The sequence below is a fragment of the Brassica napus genome, chromosome C7 (genome assembly GCF_020379485.1).
Source record: "Brassica napus cultivar Da-Ae chromosome C7, Da-Ae, whole genome shotgun sequence".
Taxonomy (NCBI): domain Eukaryota; kingdom Viridiplantae; phylum Streptophyta; class Magnoliopsida; order Brassicales; family Brassicaceae; genus Brassica; species Brassica napus.
Window position 1 is genome coordinate 28,599,320 of NC_063450.1, and position 17,533 is coordinate 28,616,852.

At 37.3% G+C, this 17,533-nt stretch overlaps 3 protein-coding genes across 4 annotated transcripts; all 3 read right to left on the reverse strand.

Annotated features, from left to right (window-relative positions):
• Window positions 1-4,848: 4,848 nt before the first annotated feature.
• LOC106434279 lies at window positions 4,849-5,706 on the reverse strand. The gene is made up of 3 exons (XM_048764131.1): window positions 5,703-5,706; window positions 5,338-5,616; window positions 4,849-5,050 (listed from the first exon to the last, which is right to left on the reverse strand). Exons 1-3 carry the CDS (start codon window positions 5,704-5,706, stop codon window positions 4,914-4,916), a joined length of 420 nt encoding a protein of 139 aa, XP_048620088.1. The 3' UTR covers window positions 4,849-4,913.
• Window positions 5,707-9,491: 3,785 nt separating this feature from the next.
• Window positions 9,492-10,728, reverse strand: BNAC07G15820D. The gene is made up of 2 exons (XM_013875129.2): window positions 10,136-10,728; window positions 9,492-9,859 (listed from the first exon to the last, which is right to left on the reverse strand). The coding sequence occupies exons 1-2, from the start codon at window positions 10,566-10,568 to the stop codon at window positions 9,723-9,725; spliced, it is 570 nt and encodes a 189-aa protein (XP_013730583.1). The 5' UTR covers window positions 10,569-10,728; the 3' UTR covers window positions 9,492-9,722.
• A 3,439-nt stretch (window positions 10,729-14,167) lies between these two features.
• BNAC07G15830D (glycosyltransferase BC10) lies at window positions 14,168-17,533 on the reverse strand. Of its 2 annotated transcripts, none has more exons than XM_013875128.3 (11): window positions 17,175-17,533; window positions 16,295-16,689; window positions 16,122-16,220; window positions 15,943-16,043; window positions 15,801-15,872; window positions 15,621-15,711; window positions 15,250-15,330; window positions 15,107-15,169; window positions 14,902-15,024; window positions 14,783-14,821; window positions 14,168-14,696 (listed from the first exon to the last, which is right to left on the reverse strand). In XM_013875128.3, the coding sequence occupies exons 2-11, from the start codon at window positions 16,685-16,687 to the stop codon at window positions 14,562-14,564; spliced, it is 1,197 nt and encodes a 398-aa protein (XP_013730582.1). In that variant the 5' UTR covers window positions 16,688-16,689; window positions 17,175-17,533; the 3' UTR covers window positions 14,168-14,561. The 2 variants fall into 2 exon arrangements, with proteins under 2 accessions (XP_013730582.1, XP_013730581.1); XM_013875127.3 differs by having other exon boundaries at window positions 16,295-16,807; window positions 17,175-17,532.

Here is a 17,533-nt window from a genome sequence, read left to right on the forward strand (position 1 = left end):
CACAAAGAAATGCCCTGACTTGTACGAGCTATCTCGAAACCCAAAAAATACTTAAGAGCACCAAGATCTCTGAGCTTGAACTGCTGCGAAAGGTTTTGTATTAACTGCTTTGACTTCGAATCACTTGTACCAGCCACAATTATGTCATCCACATAAACCAATACTGCAAGAAAATGACCATCAGAGAACGTTTTCAAGAACAATGTGTGATCACTTGTACCGGCAGAGAATCCCAGACGTGATAGAGCAGCAGAAAACTTAAGAAACCAGTGTCTTGAAGCCTGTTTCAAGCCATAGATTGATTTCTTCAAGCGAAACACATCAGTTTTACACAATGTAATCCCTTTTCTCTCTGCATAACCATCTGGTATCTTCATATATATTTCTTCATCAAGATCACCATTCAAAAACTCATTTGATATGTCGAGTTGGTGAAGGAACCAATTCCGGGATGCTGCAACTTTCAATAGAAACCGGACTGTTGTGAGCTTGGCAACAGGTGAAAAGGTTTCAGTATAATCCAAACCCTCCTTTTGGGTAAACCCTTTTACAACTACACGAACCTTGTGTCTCTCAAGCGTTCCATCAGCATTAAACTTCAAAGAATATAATACCTTGCATCCAACTGCTTTCTTCCCAGCCGGTAAGGTAGCTAACTCCCAAGTCACTACAAGAAAACATGTAATTACGGACTACAACATCAGTAGTAAATCAGTCGCAAAATGCACTATTACGACTGTTTTACGACTGATCAACGTAGTCACTAATTGTTGTGTCGCTAATTCAAAGAGTCGTAAATCAGTCGTTATTTTACTACTGAATTGCGACTGTTTTACGATTACGGTTGGTAGTGGCTATTTAGACACAAAATAGTCGCAACAATTGCCGGCTAACTTGCGACTAATACAAGATTACTTTGCAACTCATGTTCATAGTCGGATTTTAGTAGTAACATTACACGCTAATTAGTCGGTAATGTTATGTTTTCTTGTAGTGAGTGTTAGTTAATTCCATTGCTCCAAATTCCTTATCAGCTGCTTCACGCCATTCTTTGGATTCCTTTGCCTCAGAATAAGATTGAGGGATTGGGATTTTGGTGATACAATTGATAAAAGATAAATAAGAAGGACATAATTTGGAATACGAGAGGAAAGATGAAATGGGGTGAGTGATATTTGAATTTAGTGAATAACAGTGATAATCCTGCAAGTGAGCAGGTTGTTTACGTGGACGAGAAGAAATTTGTGGGGGAAGGGTAGAAGATGAAGAAATTTCTGATGAGATATGTGTTTGGTGGTTACCTGAGGACAAAGTAGAAGATGGTGTGAAGAGTTTCAAGCTGTCATCAGAAGATTGAGTAGAAGCCAGCGGAAAAGTATCTTCATGAAAGATGACATTTCTTGAAACTGTGATCTTGTTTGTCTCCAAATCGAGCAGCTTATACCCTTTAACACCCGACGGATATCCAAGAAAAACACAAGCCTTCGACCGTGGCTGAAACTTATGTCTATGTTTCGGCGAAGTGGAACCATAGCACAAGCAGCCAAACGTCCGTAGCTGATCATAGACTGGAGCCTTACCAGTTAGTATCTCAAACGGGGTTTTGTTACCAAGCAAAGGAGAAGGGGTTCGGTTGATAACAAACACAGACGTCAAGACACTATCTCCTCAATACTCAAGAGGAAGCTGAGACTGAAACATGAAGGCACGAGCGACGTTCAGTAGATGTTGATGCTTACGTTCTACTACTGAATTCTGCTCAGGCGTTTCCGGGCAAGAATGATATGACACAATGCCTTTCTCTTGGTAGAACAAAGAGAATTTAAGCTCTGGTGCATTGTCTGTTCTAACTCTTTTAACACGCACGTTGTACTGATTTTCGACTTGAGCAACAAACGATGGAAACACCTTTATAACTTCATCCTTTGTACGCAGTAAATAAATCCAAGTGGCACGAGAGTGATCATCCACTATGGTTAAAAAATACTTGTAACCTTTCACTGTCTCAACCGAAAATGATCCCCAAACATCAATATGTAAAAGTTCAAATGTTGAGTTACATATGTTGTTTGGAGAAGGAAAAGAAAGTTTCTTCTGTTTCGCCAAGTGACAAACATGGCAATAAGAGTTGCCTTTATTCTTCAGTCTTGTAGTTCCCAAAGCTTTAGATATCAGGTCAAGTCTTGAGTAAGAAGCATGACCCATCCTGTTGTGCCAAGTACCAATATCCACGACTGCATTCACACGTACAGAAGCGTCTTTGATGTTCAGCACATACAGGTTTCCAATCCTTTTACCCAGACCAATCGTCGAGCCCTTGATATGGTCCTGTATTTCACAAGAAGAAGGGTCAAACATTACTCTGGAGCCAAGATCAGTCGTCAACGAGCTTATACTGATGAGGTTCAGACGAAAATCCGGTATGAACAGAACATTCCTAAGAAGAATGTGTTCATTTAACTGGATGCTGCCAACTTCACTGATCTTGATCAGGGAACCATTAGGGAGATGTACAGAACTCGTGATATTTGTGTCTAGAGACACAAAGATCTCTTTATCATGAGTCACATGATGTGTAGCTCCGGAATCAAGGACCCATGAATCAGTGCAAAGTGTATTCTGTGAAACATTAAGAATACCAATAAAGCAAAACGTAGACTGAGAAAAGTTGATACCCGAAATCTCACTAGTGTTTTGAGATGTAGAGGCATCGCCTTGACCAGACGTGATGTTGTTGCTTTGAAGCTGAGAGCTGAACATAGCAACAAATTGCTGTATCTGATCTTTGGAGAGATTTCCAATCAGATTATCAAGAGATGCAGACTTCACTTCAGGCTTAGAGGGCATAGGAACTGAAGGAGTAACAGAGTTTGGTTTCTGAAACTTCTCAGGTGTTTTGCCTCTTGGTGTATAACCCGGAGGGAAGCCGTGCTTCTTGAAACAGCGCTCCGCAATGTGTCCAACTTTGTTGCAGAATGAGCAGATCGGCTTTACTTTGTGAGCACCCGACTGAACATAGCAAATGCTGGACGGAGGAGACTGTGAAACTGGAGCCTCTGACACCTGGAATGCAGCAGGAGAAATAGCTGTAGCAAAGCTCTTCTGGCTGTCATCTTGATCTAAGATGTTGTAGACTTCAGTAAGAGAAGGTAGAGTCTTCTTCATGATGATTTGGCGGCGGATTACTGCATAAGATTCATTGAGACCAGCCAAAAACTTAACAATCTTAGCACGTTCAGCCTTTTGATGAAGCCGAGCTGCCTTCCCACACGTACAAGGGTCATCAGCTTCTTCACAGTTCTCTAAGTTACTCCATAATGTCTTCAGCTTGGTGAAGTAATCGGAGAGAGACAAAGAGCCTTGGCGAAGATCCTGGATCTCTTGTGTGAGGTTGTAAGTTCGTGGTAGATTAGTCATATGGAATCTACTATGCAAATCATTCCACACATCAGTAGCATCACTTAAACGAAGGATACTACGATAAATCTGAGTCGATACCGAGTTAAGAATCCACAACTTAACAAGGCTGTTGCATCGAGACCAGATGCGAAATTTCAGATCTGATTCGAGAGGTCGAGGTAACGATCCATCAACGAACCCGATCTTGTTCTTCACGTCAAGAGCAATCTTCATCGCAGCTTCCCAATCATCAAAGTTTGATCCATCAAGTTTGATAGAGATGAGAATCAAACCAGGGTGATTAGAAGTATGCATAAAGTATGGAGAGTGGATCGAATCCGTGAGGTCAACACCGATAAGAGCTCGCGAGGCTTGGAGATCCGGACCTGTATCCGCCGGAGAAGCCATCAGAGCAGCACGAGTTGCAAGACGATTCGATCGACGAGGAAACTTCTTCACAGACACCATCTGAGCTTGGGAACGTAATCAGAGCTCGAGCAAGAGAAATCACGAAGAAATCGAGCTCAAAGAAGCTCTGATACCATATTACGTACAAGCTTACTTGGAGAGGAAGAAGAAGATAATATCAAAATCTTTTCTTATTAGATAAATGATTGATTTACATGTATATATAGTTAGCTTTACAGTTGAGAATAAACCAACTAATCTAACCAAACCACTAAACCGAAATAACCAGTATCTATTTAAACCTATATAAACCAATAGTAGGAGACTTTGCATCCCCTGTTTTTTTATTGTTCTTATTCAGAGAAAATCCGGGGTACCCCAACGAAAGGAGTGATGAGAGATCAGTATACGGCTGATTGGTGAAGGCTTATAAGGCTTATTACAGGAGATTCAAACTGGAGTAAAGTGCAGCTCTTCCTCACTAAAGATATATTTCAGTCGACAGTGCACACTGTTTGGAGAGAAAGAAATAGAAGAAGGCATGGTGAGGCTCCGTGTCTAGCTGCCCTCTTGATCAAAAGGATTTATAAGAACATGAGAAACAAGTTCACCATTTTTCAGAGAAAAGGAGATAAAGTTTTAGAAGGAGGGATGGCTGTTTGGTTTAGTACAAGAGAAGGAAGCTTGAGAAATGAAGTTTTGAAAAGTATAGATCTTTCATTATGTTTGATCAAATATAGGTTACACTAGTTGTAAAGAACAGTCTAGTTGTAAAGAACAGTCTTTTTCTTTTGAATTAAATTTACCATTCAGTTCACAAAAAAAAACATTAACTGCTTCAAGATTGTTAGCAATGCAATATATACGAATAGATGATCTTTCAAGTTAAACCGTCTGCAATGCTTTTAATTAAATCAAGCATTATAAAATATAGTTCACAAACAACGTTAAGACAGCCAAAACATCAATATAATTCCATGGCTTGCAACTGTATATACAAACACAACCTCATCAGTCTCGAGAATCATCTGTTTTTTTTTCTCCAAAGCCTGTCTACGCAAACCATGCATCAGGACTGGCCTTCCACGTGAGCTGGAAATGTAAAATCACTCATCATTGTCTCCGTGTTTCAACAAGTAGATTGGATCTGGAAACTGCGCTAGCTTGACTTCCAGCATCTCATTCCCCGGAACGTTCAACTCTGTGCTACTTTCTACCTCTTGTTTAGATGAAGAATCATCATCTATATATCATTTCAATTAAAAAAAAACAATAAATCACCACACATATCAGTACATAGATAATACAAAGATATCAGTTCCATTACATTACATGTTCATTCAGACAAGAACTCTAGAAGACAAAACATAATGTCCCCTTCATTGTCTATACGTATCACCCCTAAAGATCTCATCTCCAAAATCAAAACTTTTTTATCAGAAAGGAAACATTTTTAACAAGCAAAACCAAAAAACAAGTGAGACCCCATTATCTAGCTGAGATGATTAACCCTAAAGGAAGACAATTTACCTGGAGGAGGAGTGAAGAAAGAGGAGCAAGGCCAGCCAGAAGGAGAAGACAGAGAGAGAACCTCCTCCTCCGTCAACGGATGCATCACCTGGTCGACCAAATTAGCAATCTTAGCGGCGGTGTTCTGGTGCGGAGGGACCCAGAAGGAGGAGCCGGGGGCGAAAGGGAGCCAATCGGGAGTCGAATTCTGAATGACGATCCTCCGAACAAACTCGTTCAGCTTCTTGAGAACAGCGGCTTCGCGGCTTAGGAAGATTTGAAACCTGGTCCATTTCCACACTTAGAACAATGTTACCAGATGAGCTACATGCTCTTTATGTTTATTATTGGCCCCAAAACATATATATCTTCGTCGGGCCCCAAACACATGTTTGATGGGCTTCTATTCAGGCCCAGCCCTGGGAAGAGTCCAGGTCGATCTCGATGAGATGAGATGAGTAGCCTAGTGATAATGATTGACATAAATTTTAAACTCCAGATCTGAGACGAAAAGTTAATAATGATCTGAGAATACTAGGATCATGTCTTAGACTATTTCCAATGTATTTTGTTATGTAATTTTCTAGAATAGAAGAATTTTATGATAGAAAATGGATTTGTTTTAATATATTTTTCTATAATATGTTGTTCAAAAAAATATATTTCTCTATAATATTAATTTCTTAAAATAGATTAAAACATAAAGTATACTATTTTAGAAGAAGAAAGAGAGTTAGATTTGGAATACGTTTGATTCTAAATACTATTATAGAGTCAAATATAAATTGGATAAGAAATGTTTCAAAAAAAATATGGATTGAAATGCTCTTTGTCTTTGCTCAGCTTATTGCGGTGAAAAATTCTTATGAATCCAAGAGCTAAACGTCCTAAACATGTACGTAAAAGAACTTCTAAGTGTTGGCTACACTTTACATCAGTAGGGGTAGAGTCTGATGGTAAAGAAATGGCTAAGATGCCACTACTGCGGTATTAAGTTAGTCATAGATAAAACTCATGAAACATCAACAATGATACACCATTCACGCTCTTGTCTAGAAAAACCTGAAACCGAAATTGATGTATATGATCACAAAGTTGATAAGAAAATGGTTTCTGAGATTATAATTTATCATGACCTTCCTCTTTGCTATGTAGAATATGAAAAGGTTAGGAGAGAGATAAGTATCTTAATCCATAATGTGAGCCTATATGTAGATAAACCGCAAGTAGGAAGGTGTATAAATGATATAAAATAGAAAAGTTGAAGTTGAAAGAGGTGTTTGCAAGTTACCAAGGTCGAGTGTCTTTTACTTCTTATTTATGGATGATTTGTAGCCAAGTGAGGGGTTATATCTGTCTGACTGCTCATAATATCGATGAAAAATGGAAGTTACACAGTCACATCTTCGCATTTTGCGATATCAAACCCCCACATACCAGTGAAGCAATAATCAAGAAGATTTTTGATATCTTAAAAGATTGGGGGTTAGAGCGAAGAGTGTTTTCAGTCACCTTAGACAATGCATCTGCTAATGACAACATGTAAAAGATCCTTCGCTTCGTCTGCAGAGTAGGAACGGCTTGTTGTGCGATGGAAAGTATCTCCATGTAAGGTATTGCGCCCACATCTTGAATTTTATTGTCAAGAAAGGATTAGAGTTATGTTATAGTCTTTTGGTGAACATTAGGGAGAGCGTTAAGTTTGTGAAAGCTTATGATTCAAGGAAGGACTCTTTTGCTGCGTGTGTTGAGAGCGCTGGTATTGTAAGCAGTGCTGGTTTGTCCTTGGATGTGGACAGACGATGGAACTCGACTTACGAGATGTTGGTGAGAGCTTTCAAGTTTCGTAAAACCTTTGCTAATCTGCAACTGTATGATAGAAACTACAAATGTTTGCCTTCTCAAGAAGAGTGGGATCCCGGTGATTCAAGACTTCTTGAAGCCATTTAGTACAATGACAACATACTTTTCTGGAGTCAAATACCTCACAGCCTGTGTTTATTTCATGCTAGTATGGAAGATCAAGTTGTTGTTGAGAAAGTATGCAAGGTGTAAGGATAATGATATGAGATTAATGGATGTAGATATGCAAAGTAAGTTTGCTAAATACTGAGATGAATACAGTCTTGTTTTAGCTATGGCAGCAGTACTAGATCCAAGGATTAAGCTGCAGATGCTTAAGGAAACTTGTCATAAGCTGGATCCTAGAACTGCTGAGAAGAAGGTTGAAATCGTGAAGAAGAACTTGGAGTTGCTTTATCAAGAGTATAGCTCAAAGTCTTCAGAAAGTTCTTCCAGATTTCCAAGAAAAACTCCACATGAGCTTCTAACAAAATCGCCTCTTGAAGATGATTTGGATGGTGTAAGTATCTTACAGAAAGTTCTTGTTTATTTTGACCTCTTAATAATTGGCTAACTGCTTCTTTGTCTTTGAATATAGGATCTGCTTGAGCTTGAAAGGTGTATCCAGTTTGGTTCAAATAACAAAAGGAAAAATCTGGACATATATTTGGCTGATACTAAGGTTGATATTTCGGCTTTCTCAGATATGGAAGTGTTAGACTATTGGAAAGATAAGCAACACATATACGGTGACTTAGCTTTGCTTGCCCGTGATATTCTCAGCATTCATATTACTATTGTTGCCTACGAATCTGCGTTTAGTGTGGGAGATCGGGTTTTGAACCCTTTTAGAAATTGTCTCCTCCCTAAAAGAGTTCAAGCAATGATATGTACGCGAAACTGGCTACGTGGGTTTGCCAAGTATGAAGGTAAACTCATTGTCTCGAATTAAGTGTTTCAACTAATAAAAAATCAAATAGCTCAGGAATTGAAGATTCAAGCATATGATATGTGGTAAATACTCTGTTTTATTGTCTGTTTCAGGTTGCTAAAATCCCATATGATGCTCGTGATTAGTTGTTTGTGAATGTGTCACTGACTGGCTGACTGCACTAACTGATTGAGTTTTAGATTCTGAGTTTATACTCCTTGTTGTGTTTTATGTTTGCGTGGGTTTCTTGCATTTTGTTCTCTGTTCTGCTGTTACTGTTTTGGAAGTTGCAACTTAGAAGTTATAGGTTGGAAGTTATAGCTTGGAACTTAGAAGTTATAGCTTGGAAGTTATAGCTTGGAACTTAGAACTTGTAGGCTGTAATGTTTGAGCTTACTTTGAATACTTTTAATTGATTCTGCCTCAATCCCATACATCACAAATTGTGGTTACATCAATTCTTATTATAAAGAAACTGAAAGCTTAGGACTTTAAATCCGGTTTAGGTTATGAAACGTGTCGTTCGTTTGATGTGTCTCTCTCTGCTCCTTGTCAGACTATCTGTAGTTTGATATATATTTTGTTTCAGCTAGTGTCGAATCTATTCTTGTATCTGCTACTAGTAGACTGTAAACAATGTCTCAGTTTTTTCGCTTTGACTGAGACATTGATCATATCTTATTCATGATCATATGTAGAGTCTCTACCATTGCTCTTCACTCATGATCATCATCTCTCTTGCCTCTAAAGATTTCCTCGTTCAGTACATCATATTTAACAGATCTATGTACAACACAGTATTTTTTGGTTTGTATCCTTGTGTGAGCATAACCTGAAACAGCATTTTAGCTTTGTTCACTCATTCATGAGCCTATATGTAGACAACCCGCAATGATTCATATCTTGTTCTATTGTTGGCTTGTTGCAGAGCAAGCAGTCTTGGAGAAGCAACGAGTGTTTGACGGTTAGAGACTTGGAGAGTTTTATTCAGCAACGAGTGTTATTATTCATGTAAACTTTGGTTTTTAAATTTCATGCTTAGAATTTGAAGACACAAATGGATAAAAGATACATTTTCTATTTATATGAAACAGATTTGAGTTTTATAAAACATGTAAACTTTGGTAAATTTGATATACGAAGAGTTATCGACTTGTATAAAAAATACAAAGAGTTATCGACTTGTACAAAAAATAAATGGTACCATCCCTAATCCTAGATTAAAATAGGACTGGGCATATAAGGCTAGGCTCGGCCTCTAACCCTGTAATTAACATCAATTACATCCCTAAGCATATGCAACCTCACTCGACCAGCTTTTAGTCTTCAATAACATTGACTGCTTCGTATTGTTATCAACGTAATAACATTGATTGCTTCGTATTGTTATAACATTATAATCTGAAGTTGCACCGTCTGCTACGGTTTTAATTAATTAATATCAAGCTGTATAATTTATAGTTCACAAACAGCGTTAAGACAGCCAAAACATCGATATAATTCCACGGCTTGCAACTGTATATACAAACACAACCTCATCAGTCTCGAGAATCATCTGTCTTTTTTTCTCCAAAGCCTGTCAACGCAAACCATGCATCAGGACTGGCCTTCCACGTGAGCTGGAAATGTAAAATCACTCATCATCATCTCCGTGTTCCAACAAGTAGATTGGATCGGGAAACTGCGCTAGCTTGACTTCCAGCATCTCATTCCCCGGAACGTTCAACTCCGTGCTACCTTCCACCCTTTGTTTAGATGAAGAATCATCATCTATATATCATTTCAATTAAAAAAAAAAACAATAAATCACCACACATATCAGTACATAGAAAATATAAAGATATCAGTTCCATTACATTACATGTTCATTCAGACAAAACATAATGTCCCCTTCACTGTCTAAACGTATCATCCCTAAAGATCTCATCTCCAAAATCAAAACTTTTTTTTTATCAGAAAGGAAGCATTTTTAACACGCAAAACAATTAAACAAGTGAGACCCCATTATCTAGCTGAGACGATTAACCCTAAAGGAAGACAATTTACCTGGAGGAGGAGTGAAGAAAGAGGAGCAAGGCCAGCCAGAAGGAGAAGACAGGGAGAGAACCTCCTCCTCCGTCAAAGGATGCGTCACCTGGTCGACCAAATTAGCGATCTTGGCGGCGGTGTTCTGGTGCGGAGGGACCCAGAAGGAGGATCCTGGGGAGAAAGGGAGCCAATCGGGAGTCGAGTTCTGAACGACGATCCTCCGTACGAACTCGTTCAGCTTCTTGAGAACCGCGGCTTCGGCTTCGGCCTTGGAAGTCGCTGACGAGGAAGAGTCCAGGTCGATCTCGATCAGATGAGGTTTCGATGAATAGGGACGGCGGTTGAAACAGACGAGGCTTGGCGCCGCCGTTTTCTTCGAGGCCGCGTCGTTGAAGCGACGGAGGAAGAATCTCCCGTGGGGAATTAGGGTTTTCGACAGCAATCGGGACATTTTTTAGGGGAAGAAAAAGAAAGACAGCTTTTTTCCATATTTATAAAGGATCTTTGTCCGACTAAGGCGGTGTCACGTGTCTGTACAACTGAAACGGGTACTAAAAGTCGTGGGATCCAACCCGAGTATAGAACTAGAGAGAAAATGTTCGGTTGTAACTGAGTTATTCTTGGGTTCACCCCCTAGGGTGAACCTAAAGGTTCACCAACCAATAGAAAATTGTTATTTTAAATCTAGTATCTTTTAATTAAGGAAACCAAATAACTTGGCAAATTATATTATTTTTTCAAAATAAAATTTAAAAATAAATAAAAATAATATATAAAAAACGAATTCAAAAAAAAAATAATGTTGTCAACAAAACACTAAACCCTAAACTCTAATACTAAACCCTAAACTCAAATCATAAACCCTAAATCTTTGGCTAAACCCCTAAACCCTTGGAAAAACACTAAACATGTTGTCAACAAAACACTAAACCCTAAACTCTAATCCTAAACCCTAAACCCTTGGGAAAACCTTAAACCCTTGGGTAAACCTTAAACCCTTGGGTAAACCCCAAACCCTTAGGTAAACCCTAAACCCTTGGAAAAATACTAACCATTTGGATAAATTCTAAATTATAAATCTTAAACACTAAACTCTAAATCTTAAAAATAAATATTTTTTTTTAAATAATCTTTTTTTAGAACTATTGTTATTTTTATTTATTTAATTTTTTATTTTTTATTTTAAAAGCATAATATAATTTGGCAAGTTATTTTGTTTCCTTAATTAAAAGATACTAGATCTAAAATGACAATTTTCTATTGGTTGGTGAACCTAAAGGTTCACCCTAGGGGGTGAACCCAAGAAAAAGTCGTTGTAACTTGTAAAACTCTTTTTTCTCGCGTTTGTGATTCCATTTGAGACGTTTAGAGGGTCGGACTAGAGCTGGGTTGCGGGTCAAACCCGCCAACCCGCGGATTGAGTGATTTTTTGATCCAAAAAACTTAACCCATTTGACCCGCAAGAAGAAAATATGAAACCCATATCCGCTCCGGTTAAACCGCGGGTAATCCGCTAGACCTGCAAATAATATTAATAATAATAAAAATTATTAATTTAAATATTTTTATTAAAAATAATAAGAAAATTTAATATTTTAAATATCTTTTATTAAAAAATAATGAAATATAATATTTTAAATATTTTTTATTAAAAATAATAATAATCATCTATTTATAATTTAAATTAAATATTTTAAAAAAAAATTGCTTAAAAATAATATTTTTAGAAAAAAAATCTTTTTTTTTATTTTTGCGGGTTGGCGGGTACACACGGTTGAATTTTGGCTGACCCCCACCCGCCTTGCATAAAATTATTCGACCCGCACCTGCGAATCAAAATTTTCAAATCACTCGATCCGCGCCCACCTCGCAGCAGATCAAACGGGGCGGGGCCCACGGATAATGACTCAAATTCCCAGCACTAGGTCGGACACACCTAGGGGGTACAAGGCACGTGCCCTCTGCTAATTTTTAATTTTTCTTTAATAATTTTATTTAATTTATCGTATATTATTTTAGTGAAGAAAATTGTAAAAATGTCCTCATCAATATGGTGTCCCAATTAAAAAAAACTTTTCTAGATCCGTTCCTAAGCTTCAAATAGTAAAATCAGTTCAAGTGGAACAGATCAAGCAGATCATGCAGATCAAGCGATCATGTAGGAGAGAAGCACATCAAACCGATCAAATAATTTATTATAAATTATGAATGACAAAATCAGTTTAAAACTATAGATCATATATTAAGACAATAAAAATTACACCTAGATATCTAAACAAATATCTTAGATGTTATAGGATCGGCCGAAATGCCCGCAAATGTTTTATAAGATACTTATACTTCTTTTATTTTCTTTTTAAGTGATCAAGATTTTCTTGAGAGAACCGGTAGGTTACACTAATATTGAACTTTTGGTTAAATTTACCACCGGGAAACTCTCTACCAGTGGGTGTAAGATATTTGAAACGGTAATTAGTCATGAAAATTATTTGATCGTACAACTCAATAAATACACGTTCTCGGTTAAGATTTCATTTAAAATTGTATTCTCTCAATAGATTTACAAAATTTCAGTCATTTACCTATATATTAACTATTTTAAAACATAAAAAAAATATTAACTACTTATCCTTGTTGATATTTATGTAGGAAGATTTATATCTTCTTCCTTTGAAAATGTTGTGTTTTGTAGGCGATTGAACGTTATACTTATAATTTTAAAACAATACAAACAGTATTAGTGTAAACTATATAGTTTGAGCTAATCATTGTACATTATTTATAAAATCAGATAAATATATTTTAAAGTTAAGTGTTTGTAACAAAATTATTTATTATAAAAAAAAAGCAGATCAAAACCACCAAATGTTAGCGGTTGATATATGCATGCAGATCTCCCGTTTTTTTCACAAAAAGACAAAAATATTGAAATACATGCAGATTTCCCGCTTAAACTGCTTTTGCAAACAGAAAAAAAACGTGAATGGTAAATGTATTGCGGGAGAACTGCACTTGTCCTGCCCTTCCGTTCGTAACCCTAGTTTGAGCCGACTGATCAGGTCCGGTGGCTCTCAAATTTGAAGTGAGGGAATAGTCTTCTTGGTTGATGCGATTTGCTGGATTCGCTGACCCATTCTCCTAACGTTGCTGTCAGTGTCATATAATCTTATTTTCCAATATGTTAATGGAAAATAACATGAATATGTAAAGTGTAGGTATCTCTATACTCCTTTTTTTTGTGATTAATTTTAAAATATGAAAAGTATTACATTAGCCGACAAGAAACACACTCTTTCCGGAGCCATAAGCCGATAAGGATCGCAATCCTTCCGGAGCCGGAAGACATTACAAGGATATGAACCAAACAAAAGCTGGAATACTGAAACTTAAACCTATGAACTTATTGAGAGAACCGAAGCGGATGTCCTGATGATAGCTACCATTGGAGAAAAGTGCACCAATCTTCAATCTAAAGATAGAAACAAGTTTATGAATCTTGTTTGTGGACTTGAAGAAGCTTCCTAGCCAAAGAAGAACCAGTTTGGCAGAGACCTCAAAGCTTGCACAATCTTAGGCCAATATTTTCATTAGTTCCAGCCATATCGTAACACAATTAAAACCATTTCTATACTCCCTAGTTTTCATTTTAAATGATATATTAAGATTTTATTTTTGTTCCTATTTAAATGATATTTTCAATTTCCTATGCATAATTTTAATGTTATTTGATGTTTTTGACAATTTATATTCTCTTGTAAGATTTTTTGTTGGTTGAATTAATTTTAGTTAATGCAAAAAGAAACAAAAAATAAAAAATAAAAAATTTCTTAATTAGTGTGTAAAAACCTTAAATACCAAGTAAATGGAAATAGGGGGAGTATATGTTTCTTTTTTTAAAACCTCCATTCCAAGCTAGATCGCTTGAATTTGTTTCAGAGGAAGATAGGAATATTTTTATTCAGATCATTCGAGCTTCTATTCTCTCTACAAAACAAGTAATATAAAGAATTAAGTTTAAAGAATTGTAATATTTGTTTGTTTACGGTGAAGAATGGCAATGAGGTTTTATAACAATCTGCAATAATAAGAATGTAGTTCTACAGATTTCTGTCCGAAAAAAATGATAATGCTTAATAGCAATTTCAACAGAAGAGAAAAACAAAAAGCACTCTGAAAAGATTAACAATGAGATGTAGTGAAAACAGTGTAGTTAAAAATGTCCCAACGTCCCCAACCAAATGAAACTTTGCTATGCTTCTGAAGATCACAACGCTTTTCTTTTTTTCTATGCGCTCTCAAAAGGACTTTGCAGCGAGTTACATCTTCTAGGGGGTTCCATGATACAGTCTCAAAGTTCAAAACTTGGTTCCTTCAAAATATAATGGGACGTTGGTCAAAGAATTCGAGTCAAAACAATACCTCCTTTGCTTTGCATTTTCATCGATCAATCAAAACCACTCGTGTACATTGGAAAGAGATCCATCAGTTTATCGAGAGCATCTGCGTGGAACTTCCTTCCAAAGAGATAGCAAGGTCTTTTGATTCCGTTCCACATGCATTGTGTCCATGTTACTATACCCTGTGTTAAAAAAAAAGAAGCAGTATAAGAGAAGAAAAAATAAACGGTAAATGTAGAAATGATTACAAGTATGTAGAAGCGTGTACCGTTCCTTCACTTGTTACGCGTGAAACAGCGTCGATGGACTGCAAAAGGTATTATACCAATTTACATAATCTCAGTGGAAGCTAAGCCAAAAGGAATAGTGAGTGAAGAGAACCAATACCGTGAGGTTTTTAAGTAACTCGTGTGAGACATCTTCAGGCATGAATGTTCTTGGATGCCACTTTCCCTCAGACCAATCAACATATGTAAGAGTCCAGTTAGCAATGCCACCAGGATCAAGCATCTGAGAGATATATATATCACACCAAATTATATATTATAGAAGAATGAAAGTTTTAAGGTAAAGACTGAGAAGATATTCTCACATAGAAGAATGTTGGCAGGTAGTGTTCATCAGCAATGCAGTTCTTGTTACTCTCTACACCTGGCTGCACATAAATAACAATAATCTTCCAATTAATATAACAGAGAAAAGAAAGTAAGAAACATGTGGTAAGGTCAGACTCACCCCACAGTAGTCCCGGAACTTTGAGTAGTATAGACTGTCTGCCATAGTCATGACTGCATGCTGACGCGTCATGGAGAACCACTGCAGGGGTATTGAGAGAGAGATATAGTTGACTAGGCCATAAAAAACTTGTTCAAAAATGCCTCTCAATGACGACGGATAAAACCAAACATGCAGATGATAAACTCTCGCTCTCATGCATATTTATACTAGGTGCATTCCCATAACTAGTCCACAAAGAGTTCTACTTTTATCATACCAACCAAATTCCAGAACTCATTCGTTACATCTGAGTCTTTTGTATTTAAATGATAGCTTTCACATTTATTTTCAGAGGATGAGGCATCAAGCATGATAAATAGTATTTTTACCTGTGAACCCTTTCTAAAATCTTCCTTTGGAATTTCGGGCAACATGTGATCCATATGCCTGCCGATTCCATGTGGACCAGGATCGTCAAAACTGAAGAGCAAGCAAAAGAGAAATTCATATAATTAGTATAGAGAGAGATTAATAACTATGATTTTGAGATCTCATCAAAAGGACTTTACCAGTCAACATTGCTAACATTGCTGTACATCATATAGTTGTACATGTAATCAAAACTTCTAAGCGGCACACAACTGCAAACCAAAAAACAAGAAACACTCTCAAGTTAATCATTGATATGATTGCTGGAATATGATTGATTACCTATCAGAGAGTAATACAAATTGCTGATTTTCAGGATCTCTAAGAGCACTTGTCAACAAACGTCTCTCAGCGTCAATCATTGATATCCTACCCCATACCACCTTCACAAAGAAAAAAAAACATATATAATGATTCTTTTACCACAATTATATAATTTAAAGGCAGAAAAAGAGGCATACCTCATCACTTCGAATTTCACGGTTAAGAAAGTAACGACTGGTGTGAACCGGCGTATCCTTTGATGCATGAATATACACTGAGAATTTCCCCTCGTGACCCTGTGAGGGATTAAAAAGCACAAAACCTTCAGACACAATTGATGCAAAGGAGAAAAGAAGAGATGAAGTTTTACCTGGAAAAAGAGGTCCCATAGCTTTTCAAAAGGCAAAGTCCCCGGAGTTAAGAACATAAACGCAATCTTACTAGTCTTTTTAATAACACGAGGGGAGCTCAATATCTCCCTAATCACCACACGAGCCGCAACCTCGTCATCGGAAAGCTCCCTAGGAGAGGGTGGAAGCCAATCAGTAAGCCCTTTGCATCCTTTAGAAGAAAACATATAACAAGCAGCTCTTCTGTGGTGAGGGAACACGTAACCACCGATTACAAACATTGTTATCAGAGAAACCACTGCCATGATCCATACTGGCTTCCTTGTTGTAGGAGGAGCACGGTGGTGGCGAGCTCCAGGCAAAGACTGCATATAACTTGTTCCGCATAGACGCCACCCTTTAACTGCCTTCATCTCTTCAAAACCCAAAAAAAAAAAGACAACTTTATTTCATTACTGCAACTGCTCAGCCTCAGGAGGAACAAGCTTCTTCTTCAGCTACAACGAGAAATTGGAAGCTTGAACCAATCAAACCTGAAGTTACATATTAAAAAAAAAACACATTCAGACCAAAACACAAGAGAAACACACACAACTTGACCTGTCCTGTTCTCTCAGTTTTTTCCTATTTTTACAGATATAATAATAAGCAAAACAGGTGAATGATCCAATAGAATGAAGTAAAGAATCAAACAAACATTGACAAATTCAAATTAGTACCCCCCAAGAACAAAAAGTCAATGCTATATCCAACCAAAACCAAAGAAAAGTCAAAACCATCGTCACAGCTTCACAATCATTCACGCGCATTGCTTCAATCTCAAATCATTACCACAAATATCATTCTAACGAAACCAAATCTGATCTCTTTCTAAAAAAAAAAAAAAAAAAAAAGTCGAACCTGGATCAAGACGGCGCCGGATCACAAAGACCGCGAGCTTGTTTGTTTCCGAACAAAGATCGAGGAAGAAAAATCACAACTCGATAGAGAGAAACGTATACAAATCTCGGGGGGAGTATACGTATCGATATGTCTAGGCACGCACGCAGTCAAACGTTTCCTTCGGTTCAATTTTAATTTCAAAAGTTCCCTCTTTTCAACGACGTCGTTTTTTTCTGATCCCTCTGTCTATGTCTGTCTCCCTCTCCCTCTTTATAAAACGAAGGACTCTGTACACCAACGAAGAAGAAGACGATGTCGAAGAAGAACAAGTCCTTCTGTCTCTTCGCTTCAAGAACAGAAGTGGTCGACTCGACACA